Source organism: Grampus griseus (genome assembly GCF_964374135.1).
Source record: "Grampus griseus genome assembly, chromosome: 13".
Lineage (NCBI taxonomy): Eukaryota > Metazoa > Chordata > Mammalia > Artiodactyla > Delphinidae > Grampus > Grampus griseus.
Window position 1 is genome coordinate 38,302,630 of NC_139007.1, and position 18,033 is coordinate 38,320,662.

The 18,033-nt window shown below is 35.9% G+C and overlaps 1 protein-coding gene across 1 annotated transcript in view; it reads right to left on the reverse strand.

Moving 5' to 3' along the window:
* Window positions 1-490: 490 nt before the first annotated feature.
* The window catches only part of SNX3 (sorting nexin 3), a 43,716-nt gene continuing 26,173 nt past the window's right edge, over window positions 491-18,033 (reverse strand). Inside the window, exons 2-4 of the mRNA XM_082669280.1 lie at window positions 11,049-11,144; window positions 2,603-2,727; window positions 491-1,241 (exon numbers count right to left, since the gene is read on the reverse strand). Coding sequence (XP_082525406.1) covers window positions 1,136-1,241; window positions 2,603-2,727; window positions 11,049-11,144 — 327 coding nt within the window. The 3' untranslated portion in view covers window positions 491-1,135. The remainder of the gene's footprint in view (window positions 1,242-2,602; window positions 2,728-11,048; window positions 11,145-18,033) is intronic.

Sequence of the window (18,033 nt, forward strand, 5' to 3'; positions counted from 1 at the left end):
TGCCCTTCTCCCTTGGTTAAAGAGGAGAAAGCGTGCCACTATCCTAAACCTAACTAAAGAGAAAGCATGAACCTGCTAAGAAAATGGTTATTACACCCTTGCTAAGTTTAAACAAGTCACTCAGATGAGCTAGGGAAAAAATTCTTCTGAAAAATAGGGGGCATGCTATTGACTTATCTTAAAAGGCCTTTTGAAAAGAATGACTTGAGATTATAGAGCATTTTCCAAATACACAAAGTGCTTCATAACAACTCAGTAAGCTTTAAGGAATGCTTTTCCTAGTACATCACTTTTTTTGTTGTGTAAAAGAAAATAGCCCCATTCAAAGGGTAGTAGCATATTTGATATCACCACTGCTTAAAGAGGAATGGAGTTACAGGAATGAGAAAAGTATATAATTAGTAAATAATCCCTCTCAACAAGTGAGTTAAGTAGGACAGTCTTCTGAAGGGAGAAAAGAAAAGCCAGAAGCAACACAATCAGTGCATATCAGAAATGCATTTTTATTTTTATTTGAAAACAACTTAAATTTTTAGACAAATGATTTTAGTATATAAATTTGATTTTGTTTTTATACAGAATATAAAGATTTCCCTCACCGATCTTCCATGTGAAGGGGATTACAAGCCTGAAGGGAGATACTTTCTGCACACAAGTGTGTATCTTACATGTAGGGTACTGGAAACCAATGTGTAGTGCTTCCACACATAAATTAGGTCAAGTGACACCACGTATTAAAAAGGGGATAAGAGAAAAATTCTATTAATCAGATTCAAGAAGCAAACATGACACAAAAACTGCAGGTAAGACCAAATGAGTAACTTTAGTTAGGACACTGCAAGTTATACTAGAGTAACAGGTTTGTGAAGCCAGAGTGTGTACCACATTAAAACTGCAAGAAAGGGCTATTTCTATAGAAAGGCTGGAATGAGGGATTTTTTTCACGAAAGCAAATTAACTTCTTGTCAACTGCCAAAACAAAACAGAACAAAACTGAGCATATGAGTGTTAGTATACTGAAGGCATATTATACCAGTTTTTGTGCAGCATGCTAAAGTTAGTTAGAACTTCTTCACTGGTGCATATGAATCATTAATAGTCATGGAAAGTTTTTCTTGCCCCTTCTTGCCAAATTTCAGGCATGTCTTATTTTAGATGGAGTATAGCTTTTATCTATAATTTCATCCTGTAAAAACATATGAAGACAACGTTCATTCTGTGCCAGAGGATGACCAGCGACCCTAGGAATAAAAGATACAAATTCAGTCCAGTATTTTATAAAAGTGGTGGAGGGGGACCAAATATACACATTTTAAGGTTAGGAAGCACAAACAACTTAGTAATAATAAGTGTTATTCTGGACTGCCCATAAAGCTATAGTCTATCAACTAACAGTATATTTTCTTTCCTTCAGATCATAAGGGTAATTTAGAAAACATTTAATCACTAGTTTTGCACTACCTCTGGCGTATGTACGCAATTAACTTCTTTACATATTAGTTGGTATATTCGTAAGAAACCTAAGTGAATTTTAATGTTAAAAGTGAAACAATGTCATTGATTCTAAGAATCCATTTTAAAGAAGGAAAAGATATAGGATTATAGTTAGAAATACACTGAAGTTCAATAAAAGCCCCAAAATACTAAGAAATAGGCACAAATGTTCAGGTTTTTTTGTTTTTGTTTTTTGCTTGCTTTTAAACGTTTCCATCAGACTAAACACAAGATCAGACTGAGCAACCAGACTTTATTTCAGAATTTAAAAACATCCAAGCTAGCACTGCCTTCTCCAAAAAGAAAGTATGTTCATAAGAAGACAATGAAGGTTGTGTGCTCTCAGATAACTAAAAGTTAAGGGCTTTGTATAACTTTCCCTCTGTTTACCACTCACAGATCTTCAAATTACTAGATAAAAATTAAAGTATTGCTAATAAATAAGCTCACACAACCGTATTCTCTAGGAGTTGACTTTATTTGGTCAAACTTAAGGCCAAATGCACAATTATAGTGAGCCCCTTCCAGGCATAACTCTTCCAAAAAAGAAAAAAAAAAAGAGGCTATATTTCAAATAGGAATAAAATTAAAAGCTAGAGTTTGAGTTTATTAAGTTTCTAAAGTAAAAGATAAATGATACAGTCTCCTTACATTTTCAAAAGAATATATTTTGCCACAAAAATTTTAAATGTGCACCTTTACACAAGACATGCTGATGATACTTCCATCTGCAATCAAAATGATTGCAAGTGTATTGTAAGTTTTACTGTTCATGCTAGAACATACCTTAAATCAGAAAGAATCCTAAGTAAAACTATTTTTTAAATGCTGTAATTTTAAATGTAATTTGCATAAATTAACCAAGAAAAACAAATACAAAACTTAGGTCAACACAAAGATACTCGTATTACTCAAGTGTGTTAATATTTATCACGATATTCAACTTGTTATATGTTTTCACTTTGTTTAAATGATACAAAAAGTTAGGAAATGACCAAAAAGAAAAAGCACCAGTTTAGTCTGATATCTAAATTAATAAACAGCAGTCACCTAAAGACAGCTCAGAACACTATTCACTCTTAGACCTTGAGGAACAGAAAGCACTTACTTGTTTATAAACTGCTCCAGCCCTTGCTTCCTTTCTTCAATAAAATTGTCATCAAATATTCCATCATCTCCTCTAAAAGGAAGCTGACGCAAAAACGCTTTCCCAGGGAGTGGGGGGACTACAACCTAAAACAAGATAAGGAAAGAAAGTTCTTGAACATGCTGGCTGAGTCGGGAAAATTTAGAGAGCATAACATGAAGACAAAGTATATCTTCACTATGAGAACCATCCCATTGTTAAACTAGTTTAAATATACAGTAAAAGGGAATCAATAAAAATACACTGAAAAATGATTCAATGTTTTGGAGGCAAGATAACCAAAATGCCACAATAGTCCATCAGACCAAAGCTCAATGGCAGGGCCCACAGCTTCATTTTCATTTTTCCTGGACTTATCAAAGCACAAGTATACAAAGCGAATAATCAATACTGAAGTAAGGCTACGATGCCCCTCAGACAGTTCTGATGTCACTTGGGGAAGACAATGCTTTATTACAATGGTAACTGAAGAGATCAAACTCAACTCTCAATTAAATGAAGAAGTAAAATACTAACAATGTTCTTTCTGGCATGGGCAGATAAGAATTCTGTGGTAAATTTCTTGCACCTCATACCATCTGCATATAATCTTTCCTACCTGTGTTTGAGGTGATGACAAAATAATCAACTCTACTTGTTGCCACTCTTCCATTTCCTAGGCTAAGAAGCACATCAACTTTCTCCCAAACCCATTATCTATCTTTCCCCAAAGACCTGTCATTTCTTCCTTCCTACACTAGAGGAACATCCCAAATTTTCCCTGTCAAAGCCTAACTTTCCTCTAGGGACAACTTATGACTGATCTCCCTCTTCTGGGAATTATCTGGAGCTCAAATATTTGTTTGAATTAAATAGCACCTAGCTATTTATTTCACAGGTTAGTTGGGTTCTCTATCTCAGAATTTCTCAACCATGGCACTATTAACATTTTGAACTAGATAATGTACTGTGGGGAGGGGTTTCTTGTACACCGTAGAATACCTATTCAACAGCATCCCAGGCCTCTACCCACTAGACGCCGCCAGTAGGCACCCCACAGTTGTGACAAAAACAATGGTCTCCAGACACTGTCAAATGTCTCCTGGGGAACAAAACTGCCCCTGGTGGAGAACCACCAATCTATCCTATTAATGCTTTCAAATCAAGGACCCTTGTCTCAGGCTTTTTATGGTTATTTTAAGAAAAGCTGGGCATACAACAGAAGCTCAAATATCTGTTAAATGACTAACCACTTAGGTGAATCCTTATCTTATGTTAAAACAGAGAAAAGGTGTGGGCAAACAAGTCAAACAAGGAGAAATATAAATAGTAAACACCAGTAATAAAATCATATATATTCTAAGAGGTAAAACCTAAAACCCTTGATGCAGAGTTTCTATCCTAAAACGATCATTCAACAAGGTTAAAAAGGGAAAGATCATACAACTTCTTACAGATCAGCAAAAAACAAAGAGCTAAAAAGAAACACAAAACCAATGCCCAACATAAACTTTGTAATTTCTTCCTAGATCTACTCTCCCCAGATACCCAATGCTTAAGACATCTAAAGATTTGTCTTCATAAGTTTGCTTTAACATTCTTAAATCTCTCCCCTATATTAGCATTTGTCAAGTTGAAGAGTTAAAACCGGCAGGGAACTTACAATTAAGAAACAGGGATCATGTTTTTTAGCTGAACTAGCTGAGCTCCAGCAGAATAGTTTATATGATGGGCAGGAAAAAACATCTGTATCTATAAAGCTATTATAAAAAAAGGAATATAGAACCAGTGTGTTAACAAAATGACCACCATTAATTCAGGGTAGAATTTAGCATGAAATATAAGATTAAAAATTACTAGGTATTATCATCCGTAGAGATACGTTCTTACTAATACTCAAAATACTCATTGAAATGGATGGTAAGGTTGTAGGCAACAGGATTAATCACCTACAAAAATCATGAGTGGTTTGTCCAGCTAAGATCCCAAAGATCTTCAACATCAAATTATTTTTGCTTAAGCAGTCGGAAAAGATCTACTTAGAATTCTTACACCAATTTAAAAGTAATGAGTCTGATGATATGTGTGTGTATGTGGGGCAAGAAGTGGACAGAAGGATATCTGGCCAGCATAATATAGTGAAAGCATACTGAAATAAAAAAAGCTAAAAGATTGAACCATAATGACCAGTAAATACAATAAATTTCATCTACTTTCTAGTCTAGTAAACAGATCTTAATTAAAAGTACTAATATATAAATAAAACAACTTGATTAATTGTTCTTAGCAATACTAATGTATGTACAACTTTCACACAGGTTAAATGCCCAAAATAATTATCTGGTCTAATGTTAAAAGTGAAGTACTGTGCGTCAAAGGACAACATCAAGTGAAAACAATTCACAGAATGGGAGATTTTTGCAAACTGTAAATCTGATGAGGGACTTGTAAGAGGTTTTTTTTGTTTTTTTAGTATATTCTATATACAACTCAATAATAAAAGAAACTCAATAAAATGGGCAAAACATCTGAAAAAAAATTTCTCCACAGAAGATATGTAAATGGCTGATAAGTACATGAAAAGATGATCAACATGATTAGCCATCAGGAAAATGAAAACCACGAGATACCACTTCACACACGCTAAGAAAGCTATAATAAAGAAATCAGATAATATTAAATGTTGGTGAGGATGTGGAAAAACATGGAACCTTTATACATTGTTGGTGGAAATGTAAAAATGGTATAGCTGTTCTGGAAAAAAAAGTCTGGGAGTTCCTCAAAAGGTTAAACAGAGTTATCATATGGCTGTAAATCCATTCGTAGGTATGTACCCAAGAAATACAAACACATATGTCCATATAAAAACCTGTACATGAATGTTCACAGCAGCATTATTACTATTTTTTAATATTTATTTATTTATTTATTTGACTGCGTGGGTCTTAGTTGCGGCATGCGAGACCTAGTTCCCTGACCAGGGATCGAACCCGGGCCCCCGGCATTGGGAGCAGGGTCTTAACCACTGGACCACCAGGGAAGTCCCATAGCAGCATTATTCTCAATAGTCAAAAAGCAGGAATGACCCAAATGTCTGCCAATGATAAATGGATAAATAAAATGTGGTTTATCCATACAAAAGAATATTTTGGGGAAATAAAAAGAAATGAAGTAGTGATTAACAATACAATAGGATGAACCTAGAAAACACTCTCGGTGAAAGAAGCCAGTGAAAGAAGCCAGCCACAAACGACTACATATTCTACGTTTCTATTTATATGAAATGCCCAGAACAGGCAAATCCATAGAGAAAGATTAGTGGTTGTTTAGGGCTGGGTGAGGAGAAATTGGTAGTGATTACTCACGGGTATGGGGTTTCTCTTACAGTGTGATTACAGTGTTCTAAAACTGACTATAGTAATGGTTGCACATCGTTGTGAATATAGTAAGAACCACTGAATTGTACACTTTATTTTATTTTTTTACATCTTTATTGGAGTATAATTGCTTTACAATGGTGTGTTAGTTTCTGCTTTATAACAAAGTGAATCAGTTATACATATACATATGTTCCCATATCTCTTCCTTCTTGCGTCTCCCGCCCTCCCACCATCCCTATCCCACCCCTCCAGGCGGTAACAAAGCACCGAGCTGATCTCCCTGTGCTATGTGGCTGCTTTCCACTAGCTATCTATTTTACGTTTGGTAGTGTATACATGTCCATGCCACTCTCTTGCTTTGTCACAGCTTACCCCTCCCCCTCCCCATATCCTCAAGTCTGTTCTCCAGTAGGTCTGTGTCTCCACTCCTGTCTTACCCCTAGGTTCTTCATGACATTTTTTTTTTCTTAAATTCCATATATATGTATTAGCATATGGTATTTGTCTTTCTCTTTCTGACTTACTTCACTCTGTATGACAGACTCTAGGTCCATCCATCTCATTACAAATAACTCAGTTTCGTTTCTTTTTATGGCTGAGTAATATTCCATTGTATACATGTGCCACATCTTCCCTATCCATTCATCCGATGATGGACACCTAAGTTGTTTCCATCTCTGGGCTATTGTAAATAGAGCTGCAATAAACATTTTGGTACATGACTCTTTCTGAGTTATGGTTTTCTCAGGGTATATGCCCAGTAGTGGGATTGCTGGGTCATATGGTAGCTCTATTCGTAGTTTTCCAAGGAACCTCCATACTGTTCTCCATAGTGGCTGCACCAATTCACATTCCCACCAGCAGTGCAAGAGTGTTCCCTTTTCTCCACACCCTCCCCAGCATTTATTGTTTCTAGATTTTTTGATGATGGCCATTCTGACTGGTGTGAGATGATATCTCATTGTAGTTTTGATTTGCATCTCTCTAATGATTAACAATGTTGAGCATTCCTTCATGTGTTTGTTGGCAGTCTGTATATCTTCTTTGAAGAAATGTCTATTTAGGTCTTCTGCCCATTTTTGGATTGGGTTGTTTGTTTTTTTGTTACTGAGCTGCATGAGCTGCTTATAAATTCTGGAGATTAATCCTTTGTCGGTTGCTTCATTTGCAAATATTTTCTCCCATTCTGAGGGTTGTCTTTTGGTCTTGTTTATGGTTTCCTTTGCTGTGCAAAAGCTTTGAAGTTTCTTTAGGTCCCATTTGTTTATTTTTGTTTTTATTTCCATTTTTCTAGGAGGTGGGTCAAAAAGGATCTTGCTGTGATTTATGTCATCGAGTGTTCTGCCTATGTTTTCCTCTAAGAGTTTTATAGTGTCTGGCCTTACATTTAGGTCTTTAATCCATTTTGAGCTTATTTTTGTGTATGGTGTTAGGGAGTGATCTAATCTCATACTTTTACATGTACCTGTCCAGTTTTCCCAGCACCACTTATTGAAGAGGCTGTCCTTTCTCCACTGTACATTCCTGCCTCCTTTATCAAAGATAAGGTGACCACATGTGCGTGGGTTTATCTCTGGGCTTTCTATCCTGTTCCATTGATCTATGTGTCTGTTTTTGTGCCAGTACCATACTGTCTTGATTACTGTAGCTTTGTAGTATAGTCTGAAGTCAGGGAGCCTGATTCCTCCAGCTCCGTTTTTCGTTCTCAAGATTGCTTTGGCTATTCGTGGTCTTTTGTGTTTCCATACAAATTGTGAAATTTTTTGTTCTAGTTCTGTGAAAAATGCCAGTGGCAGTTTCACAGGGATTGCATTGAATCTGTAGATTGCTTTGGGTAGTAGAGTCATTTTCACAATGTTGATTCTTCCAATCCAAGAACATGGTATATCTCTCCATCTATTTGTATCATCTTTAATTTCTTTCATCAGTGTCTTATAATTTTCTGCATACAGGCCTTTTGTCTCCTTAGGTAGGTTTATTTCGAGATATTTTATTCTTTTTGTTGCAATGGTAAATGGGAGTGTTTTCTTGATTTCACTTTCAGATTTTTCATCATTAGTGTATAGGAATGCCAGAGATTTCTGTGCATTAATTTTGTATCCTGCTACTTTACCAAAGTGGGGTTTATTGCAGGAATGCAAGGATTCGTCAATATACGCAAATCAATCAAGGTGATACACCATATTAACAAATGGAAGGAGAAAAACCATATGATCATCTCAACAGATGCAGAGAAAGCTTTCGACAAAATTCAACACCCATTTATGATAAAAACCCTGCAGAAAGTTGGCATAGAGGGAACTTTCCTCAACATAATAAAGGCCATATATGACAAACCCACAGGCAACATCGTCCTCAATGGTGAAAAACTGAAAGCATTTCCACTAAGAAGAGGAACAAGACAAGGCTGCCCACTCTCACCACTCTTATTCAACATAGTTTTGGAAGTTTTAGCCACAGCAATCAGAGAAGAAAAGGAAATAAAAGGAATCCAAATCGGAAAAGAAGAAGTAAAGCTGTCACCGTTTGCAGATGACATGATACTATACATAGAGAATCCTAAAGATGCTACCAGAAAACTACTAGAGCTAATGAATTGTACATTTTAAATTGGTGAATTATATGGCATGTGAATTATGTCAATAAAGCTGTCATAAAAAAGTGATGTATACATTCATGAAATGCGTATTAAACACTCCAGTGTGCCAGGTGCTATGTTAAGCAAAGCCACAAGCCTATCAAGACACTTCTTCCCATAATCAGACAGAAAAAGACAAATACTGTATGATCTAACTTATATGTGGAATCTAAAAGAGCTGAACTCACAGAAACAGAGAGTAGTAGATGGGTTGAGGGGTGGGGGAAATGAGGAGACATTGGTCAAACGGTACAACCTTTCAGTTAAAAGATGAGTAGGTTCTGGGATCTAATGTATAGCATGGTAACTATAGTTAACAGGATTGTATTGTACTCTTAAAAGCTGCTAAGAGAAACATTGAATGTTTCAAGAGATACTGAATGTTACCACCACTAACAACAAAACAACAAAAACAAAAACCCCTATGTGAAGTGACAGATGTATTAACTAATTTTATTATGGTAATCATTTCACAATATATACATATATCAAATCATTGTGTTATATAACTTAATGTTATTTGTCAATTCTATCTCAATAAAGGTGGGGGAAAAAAAGACACTTTTCCCTATGGTCATAAAAAATTTCTTCTTTGTTACCCAAAACTCTCCTAACTTGTTTTGTACATTTAGCTCTTCAAACCATCTGTAATTTATATACAGTGAGTTATAAATCTTTATTCCCAAATAGCCAAATGTTTCAACCCCATTTACTGAATATAAATTCCTTTCTGCATAAACTGACAATGTTATTTTTGTTATGAACTAAATTTCCAGTAAACATGTGGTCAGCTTCTAAATTTTCTGACATTCTGCTAATCTATTTGTCCATACCTAAAGCAATACTACATTGTTTTAATTACTATAGTCTTAACATATGCTCTGATGTCTGCAGGTGCTAAATTATTGGTAAAAATAACTTTTGGCTATTCTTGAGCTTTCTCTGATTCTAAAGCTCTATATAAATCTGCAGGTTTATAAAGAACTCCAATAAGATTTGTATTAGAATTTTACAAATTTATAAATAAGTTAGGAGATACTGCCTTATTTCTGTCAGGTCTACTGCTAAAATCCCACCTCTAAGAGAGGCCTTCCCTTGACTGTCCTATATGACAGCTCTCTTGGCACTCCCTATTTCCCTTAATTTTGATTTTTAGAGCATATTACCATCTAACATATTATATATCTTACCATCTTTTTCTGGTCTCCCTTCACCACTACCCCAACTTACCCAATAAAGTGCCATAAAAGTAGGGACCCTTCATTTGTTCACAGTTCTGTCTGCAACTGACAGAACACACAGAATGAGCTCTCAAATGTTTATAGAGTAAATGAATCTTCAAAAGTGAATATTCCAAACCAGGAATGTAATATTTCTGTTTATTATGGTCTTCTTTTGATCTTTCAATGAAGTTTTAAAGTTTTCTTTACATGGGTCTTATATTTCCAGTTTTATCTGTAAGTATTTTATACTTGGATATTCTTTGGAGTAAAACTGTTTTTCCATTTTTGATGGAATGCTATGATTTGTATATGTTGCTCTAGTATCCAGCCACATTTTTCTGGTTAAGGACGTTTTCCTTCCTTTTCTATCTTAGTACGCTTCAGAAGCGAGAACGAGTTAGCCTTAACCTACTTCAGGGCTCCTACCATACCCACTTCTTATCCTACTACACTTGAGTCACAAGATAACTTTTTGCTATTCTGAGTGTACTTTTCATGACTCCATGCCATATATGTCATTCTGATGTAGGGCTGAAATAAGAGACATTAGAATGAGACCTTGTTCTCTCTATGTTGCAGCCAAAGCCACCAAATTTCTTCTAAGAGAAGACAATTATTATCAGGATATATGACAGTGTTCTAAAACTGCAGGTAGCAACCCAACAGTAGATCATGGCCATCATTTAAAAAGCTAATCTGAGGAATATCAGTACCTGTCACACAGAGTAAGGTAAGTACTGGTTTACGAAACTTCTGTTATATGTAAATGTGTGATGATAAAAAAAAAAAGTATAGCGTCAGTAAAAAAAAAAAAGAAAATGGAAATACACTGATATAGGAGATGTACTGAAGAAGAGAAATTTAGCAAGGGGAAGACAGGAAGGTGGGACAGGAAGATCATGGAAAGGAAGGAAGCAATAGCAAGAAAGTTCTAAGAAGAGTTATCTAAGTGTGAGTCAGCACAGGCCTCAACTGGGCCACTGAAGTAGACATGAGAAGGAAGAGTTCTAAGGAAAAACTGCACACTTCCCCCATCTCCTATGAAGTAAAATGAAATTGAACTATTTGAAAAAAAAAAAAGAAATGTTTTATTTTACTCACTTTATTCAAGATCATTCTCCTGAGAAGTCTTAAACGTTAAAATTTGGAATGTTTTGTTTTACAGTCACATTACAAATAATTCTTACCTTACTCTCTCTTTCTAATTCACTTCGCAGCCATTCAAAGTCACTGTATCTTCTTCTAACGGTAGATTCCTTCAGCTTGAAAATAGGCAGATTTGTCTGAAACAAACAGAAAATCACTCCTAAGTTGAAGCATGTTATAGGGACTTCAAAAAAGTGGGGGGTTGGGGGAGGACCTGTTTGTCAAATTGATAATATGGCAAGCCTAGTTATGTTAATATAAGAAAATCATAAAGTTAAGATGACATTTTACCTTTAAATGTAAAAAAGTACATTTTTTACATGGCTGTTAAAAAGTATGTTATTTATACTAGAATACAACTTTTAAAATGCACGTTTGTACATATGCTTTTGGATGTCATTCTGCCTGACGTCAGTTACATAAATATAGGTCAGTTTTTCTATTTCAGTAAGCTGTAAAAATGTACAGTTTAGTATACAACGCTCATAGGGGAAACAGACCTTAACTACTTTGAAATGAAATACAAAATATTTTGTTATTACGACTAAATTAGATGTTTCATAGTGAAAGAAAAGAATACAGAATTATTCTTAATAGTCTTCTTAAAAATGCGAGAAAACAGCAGGGAAAGAGTGCAATGCACTCTTACCACCAATAGGAAATTAGGAGTCATACACATAAGGTCTATCTATCCAGAGCTTACAGGCTGAGGGCAAGTTTAAGAACTGAAAACATAATGCCCAGTACCTTTAGGTTACATCGGAATGGAAGACTATTCTTGAAAGAACGCAAAGACTACTTCGGTCAAATTCTAAACTTAAAGTAATAAGAAAGATTTCTATTATCGTTTACTGATCCTAAAGAGAAAATACACTACCAAATGCAATTTAAAATGGTTTACGACTGAGGGCTATTAGCAGAAGCTGTATACCACTACAATTTTATAATCAAGAATAGATTTTAAAATGCATATAATATCACAAAGTTGGTAGGGACAGAAATGACCTAACACAATTAATGCCATACCATACTGAAAATGCTATTTAATACTATATACTCTCAGATTATATTTTGTCCTTTATTCAGTCTTTGCACTTGTAGAATGACAAACTGTTTTAAAGCTGAAAAGAAAAAGTGTCACCAGAAGGAAAGACTGGCTTCTTACAGGGACATCATCATCATGTAAAATTCACCCCTAAGAAACTTCCAATCATTTGTTAAACTTAATGCCACCAGTAAGTGTCATTCAGCAAAAGAAAAGCTTTTTATTCAGGACCTTAAACCCATTTTGCAGTGGTTTCAATTTTTTCCAACGTGTATTAACTTCTCTATGTAGTATACCTTATAGCTTGGAATCTTCTACAGATGCTATTGGGCATAACACTGTATAGGTTTCAAGCATGAAACCAAATCTCACAAGAGGTTTAAAAGCACTTGAATTTTCTTTCCCAGGTAACCACAACATTTGTTCATTGTATTAATGACTAAGAGCAAAATTGCACCTAACAAGACTCTTATTATACTAAAAGTCAAGCTTATATTTAGAGATGCTGGCTTGCTGTACAGAGGGGTATTCTCACTCCCCACAGGGAATAAAATTAGGTCCCCTGGAGAGCAGGATGATAATTCCCAGAAAGAAAGCACTGGATTATTTCTCTCTAATTTCACCCATTGGCTTTTTAACCAAGTTCACCCTTCCGCATTAAAATATTAAGTCTTTGTAAGTGTCTAAAGATAGAAAGGCCTTTACAGAATTGAGTGTTTTCTGCAGGTGAGACTTTACATTTTGAATTCCCTCCTCTCAAATTACTTTACAAAAGGGATTAGCTGCTCTCTTTATTCAATATGTTAAGATCAAGCTTGTGAAAAGAGTTCCCTAAGAATTTTCATACTTATGGGTACGGAAGTCTATAAAGTTAATCTCTGAAACAACATATCAAGCTTACAGGTACAATGTTGAGGGAAGAATGCCAATTCAGCTCATTTTACCTCCATTTTCCCTTTTGAACTTTTGACACAAGCGTGATTATATCTGATTCACTTTAATAGACAGGTAGTGGGAGGGAGAAAAAGTCCATTCCTTTCTATGATTAGCTAAGAGTTTGATAGATTATATATTAAAAAAAGATCATGGTTAGCTTAAGAAAATTTCATGGTTTTCTCAGCTGGTTATAATTTCTCTTTATATGAGGACTGCTTTAGAGTTTTTTGTGGTTTTTTTTAACATCTTTATTGGAGTATAATTGCTTTACAATGGTGTGTTAGTTTCTGCTGTATAACAAAGTGAATCAGCTACACATATACATACATCCCCATATCCCCTCTTATGTCTCCCTCCCGCCCTCCCTATCCCACCCCTCTAGGTGGACACAAAGCACCGAGCTGATCTCCCTGTGCTATGCAGCTGCTTCCCACTAGCTATCTATTTTACATTTGGTAGTGTATATATGTCCAGGCCACTCTCTCACTTCATCCCAGCTTCCCCTTCCCCTTCCCCGTATCCTCAAGTCCATTCTCTATGTCTGCGTCTTTATTCCTGTCCTACCACTACATTCTTTAGAACCTTTTTTTTTTTTTTTTAAGATTCCATATATATGTGTTAGCATATGGTATTTGTTTTTCTCTTTCTGACTTACTCCACTCTCTATGTCAGTCTCTAGGTCCATCCACCTCACTACAAAAAACTCAATTTCGTTTCTTTTTATGGCTGAGTAATATTCCATTGTATATATGTGCCACATCTTCTTTATCCATTCATCTGTTGATGGACACTTAGGTTGCTTCCATGTCCTGGCTATTGTAAAAAGCTGCAATGAACATTGTGGTACATGACACTTTCTGAATTATGGTTTTCTCAGGGTATATGCCCAGTAGTGGGATTGCTGGGTCGTATGGTAGTTCTATTTTTAGTTTTTTGAGGAACCTCCATACTGTTCTCCATAGTGGCTGTATCAATTTACATTCCTACCAAGAGTGCAAGAGTGTTCCCTTTTTTCCACACCCTCTCCAGCATTTATTCTTTGTAGATTTTTTGATGATGGCCATTCTGACCGGTGTGAGGTGATATCTCATTGTGGTTTCGATTTGCATTTCTCTAATGATTAGTGATGTTGAGCATCCTTTCGTGTATTTGTTTATAGAGTTTCGATAAAGTCACATCAAGTAATTCTTAGTATTATTTGCCCATTATTTTTAGAGTGGTTAAGTGTGCCTGTTAACTTCTCCCTGATCATCACAAGGACTTGCAATTCAACTTGATCAAAATACAAATGAAAGATGCTGAGGTTTTTTGTTTAAGCCACTGGACTATCCCTGTTGATTACAAACTCTCATGATTGGTCACTTTCAACTTATTTAACCCTTATAAGATATTCTATTTTGGTTTTCTAAAGAGAAAAGAGTAAGGATAATTTGTTTCCCCTACAGTTTTGGGAGGATGCAACTATTACTACAGTTTAAGAGCATCTATAAAAGGGCACAGTGCTAGATAAGATGAGTAATATAACAATTAGTAAGATGCAGTCCCGGCACTTATGAAGCTTATAATATGTTAGGTTATAAGATAAGCATATAAAAAGTTAAATTTACATGGTTAAAAATACCATACATCATAAACAAAAAGTTGAAAGACCACAAAAAACTGTAGACAAATATATGCAATAAAAAATAAATAATTTCATGAAGATGTAAAGAACTTAAAAACTAATGAAAGATAAAGATGAATAACCTGACAAACAGAACAGGCAGAACACACAAAAACTATGTCAATAATGTTCAACTTCACTCACACAAGAAATGCCAGTCAAAACAGTAAGATCCCATTTTCATTTGTCAGACAAGCAGGTATTAAATTTTAATACACAATGATGGTGAAGATAGATAGGCATCTAAAAAACTTGCTGATAATAGTGAAAACTGGTACAACCTTTTAAGGAGGGTGTTTTGGTGATATCTATCACTCTTTTAAATGCATTTATCTTTTTTTCTTAGTTTAATTAAAATTTTTTTTTCAATTTATTTATTTATTTTTGGCTGCGTTGGGTCTTTGTTGCTGCACGAAGGCTTTCTCTAGTTGCGTCGAGCAGAGGCTACTCTTTGTTGTGGTGTGTGGGCTTCTCATCGCAGTGGCTTCTCCTGTGGAGCACGGGCTCTAGGCGCGCAGGCTTCAGTAGTTGTGCCACGCGGGCTCAGTAGTTGTGGCGCACGGGCTTAGTTGCTCCACGGCATGTGGGATCTTCCCAAACCAGGGTTCGAACCCGTGTCCCCTGCATTGGCAGGCGGATTCTCAACTACTGCGCCACCAGGTAAGTCCCAATGCATTTATCTTTTTTTTTTGCGGTACGCGGGCCTCTCACTGTTGTGGCCTCTCCCGTTGCGGAGCACAAGTTCCGGATGCGCAGGGTCAGTGGCCATGGCTCACGGGCCCAGCCGCTCCGCGGCATGTGGGATCTTCCCGGACCAGGCACGAACCCATGTCCCCTGCATCGGCAGGCGGACTCTCAACCACTGTGCCACCAGGGAAGCCCGCATTTATCTTTTGAGCCAACAATTCCACCAGGAATTAATCCTACAAATATTTCCACATATGCAGAAAGGTATCAGTGCATAGAAATTTACTTTAGCATTGTTTATATAATAGCAAAAAACAAAAAATCACAACACACACACAAAAACCCAGAAAACTAAAAATCTTATTAAACTGTTACAAACATAAAATGAATTATTATACAGCTTTTAGAAAATATAACTCAGCCATAGACTGATCAGGAAGCCTGCCTGAGACGTGTAAAGTATAAGAAGTTTCAGAACAGTATCTATCTACAGTATGATACCATTTGTATAAAGAAAAAGGAAAAAGCATAAGGGAACTGACGATTGGTTTGGTCAGTATTCCTTTAACACACGGAGTCAGCCATACTTCAGGAAGACAGTTGAGAATGGTGAAAACAGTGTGAACTACATGCAGAGAAGAAAGTATATTTAGGAAGTAATTCTTGTATATTCTAAACCATAGGAGATGATGGGAATTAAAACTGAAAAGCCTGAATGTCTGGCTAAGGTATCTCCTGTGAGCACCAGCAGTTAACAAACATCTCTGAACAGGAAAATATCTTTAAATAAAAAAAGTATAACAGAGAAGTTACTATGAATTCAACAGATTAGCTACATGTACTACCAAGGGGCAGCATGAAAACAGATGGTTCTATTCTCACCACACACAGAAGCATTTTTTTGGTGGTAATTATGTATGATTCTGGATATTAACTAGACTTATTGTGGTGATCATTTCACAATGTATACAAATATCAAATCATTATGTTGTACACCTGAAACTAATATAATGTTGTATGTCAGTTATTCCTAAAAAAAGAAAAAGGTTGGTTCTAGCTAGTTTTAAGTTTTATCTGCTTGAAGAATATGGAAAAGAGACAGACAACTGAGGCAAATTATAGCAAAAATTCTTTAAAGGTATTTTTTTGGGATATCATTTAAAATGCTTTTGACTTATCCAGAGACAAATAAAGTGCTGAATTCTGAAACTAAACATAAATCAGACTTAACTATGGTTAACTTAAGATGACTAAAACTTCTGAAACTTAAAAGGCAAGATTTAGTATCTTCTCATCCTTACATTCATATTTTCCTCCTAATTTCAAGAAAAGTTGCTCTAGGGACTTCCCTGGTGGTCCAGTGGGTAAGACTCTGTGCTCCCAATGCAGGGGACCCAGGTTTGATCCCTGGTAGGGGAACTAGATCCTGCATGCATGCTGCAACTAAGAGTTCACATGCCGCAACTAAGAAGTCTGCATGCCGCAACTAAGAGCCCGCATGCTGCAGCGAAGATCCCATGTGCCACAACTAAGACCTGGAGCAGCCCAAATAAATAAATAAATAAATAAAAAGAAAACAAAGAAAAGCTGCTCTAGTTGCTCAAGCTGAGCATAAACTAGAAACCACTGTTTTCCTCTAGCTATGGTTCATTTTACCTAACAGGTAAAAGTGTCAAACTCAGCCATTTGTATGAAATAACAATATTTGAGGAACAGTGACCAGAAACAGGCAAGATCAGAGACAAGCAAAACTAAAGTCCATCATTAGGCAGGAACCATAAACTAAGACAGCCGTCAGCTATTTGTGTAGGTATGTGTTATCAGTAAATGCTGAAGGTAAGCTTAAGTAACCTTGGCCTATTTTAGACTTCTCAGTTTCACTCATGGAGTTATGAACGTTCTGCAAAGCAAAGACAGAGGCTCCTATAAATATTTACATCAACTATTGTCATACATATAAGAAACTGCAAATTAACCATAATTTAAAGCTATGTCAGGGCTATGGCCCAAACTAACACTTAAAAAGCAGAGAATTATAATCATCTGCCCCTCAAAAAGTTAAGTTGGTTGCCTGGAATCCATAAAGTCTATAAAAACTATTTTATTCCACATTTAAATATGCTTTTAGTAATCATTATAAGCCAAATACTAGTTAAATGTCACCACTACTTAATAACATTTTTTTTGAAAACTATAAAATAGGTTACCTATATTAACAAGGGAGGCAAAAGCTGAGAATACAACACGAGTGATCAGATGTGGCACTGAAAGGACCTTTTAAAGTCATATCTAAATATAGAACACAATATTAAAAAGTCAGAGCTAAAAAAGTCAATCCAAAATCTCTACTCCGTATCCTATTCCTACTACTGAAGTCAAAGAAGTCTTCTTCAACCTGGTTATGCTTCAGAATTACCTGAGTAGTTTAAAAAAACTTCTTAAATGAAGAATAACACAAATAGAGAAAAGTGCACAAATACATTGAGGGTACAGCTCAATAAGTTTTCCGGTGGTAGTAATCTGGGTAGTCCTAAAACAAAACAAAACAAAACATGGGGCGTCCCTGGGGGCGTAGTGGTTAAGAATCTGCCTGCCAATGCAGGGGACATGGGTTCGAGCCCTGCTCCGGGAAGATCCCACATGCCGTGGAGCAACTAAGCCCGTGCGCCACAACTACTGAGCCTCTGCTCTAAAG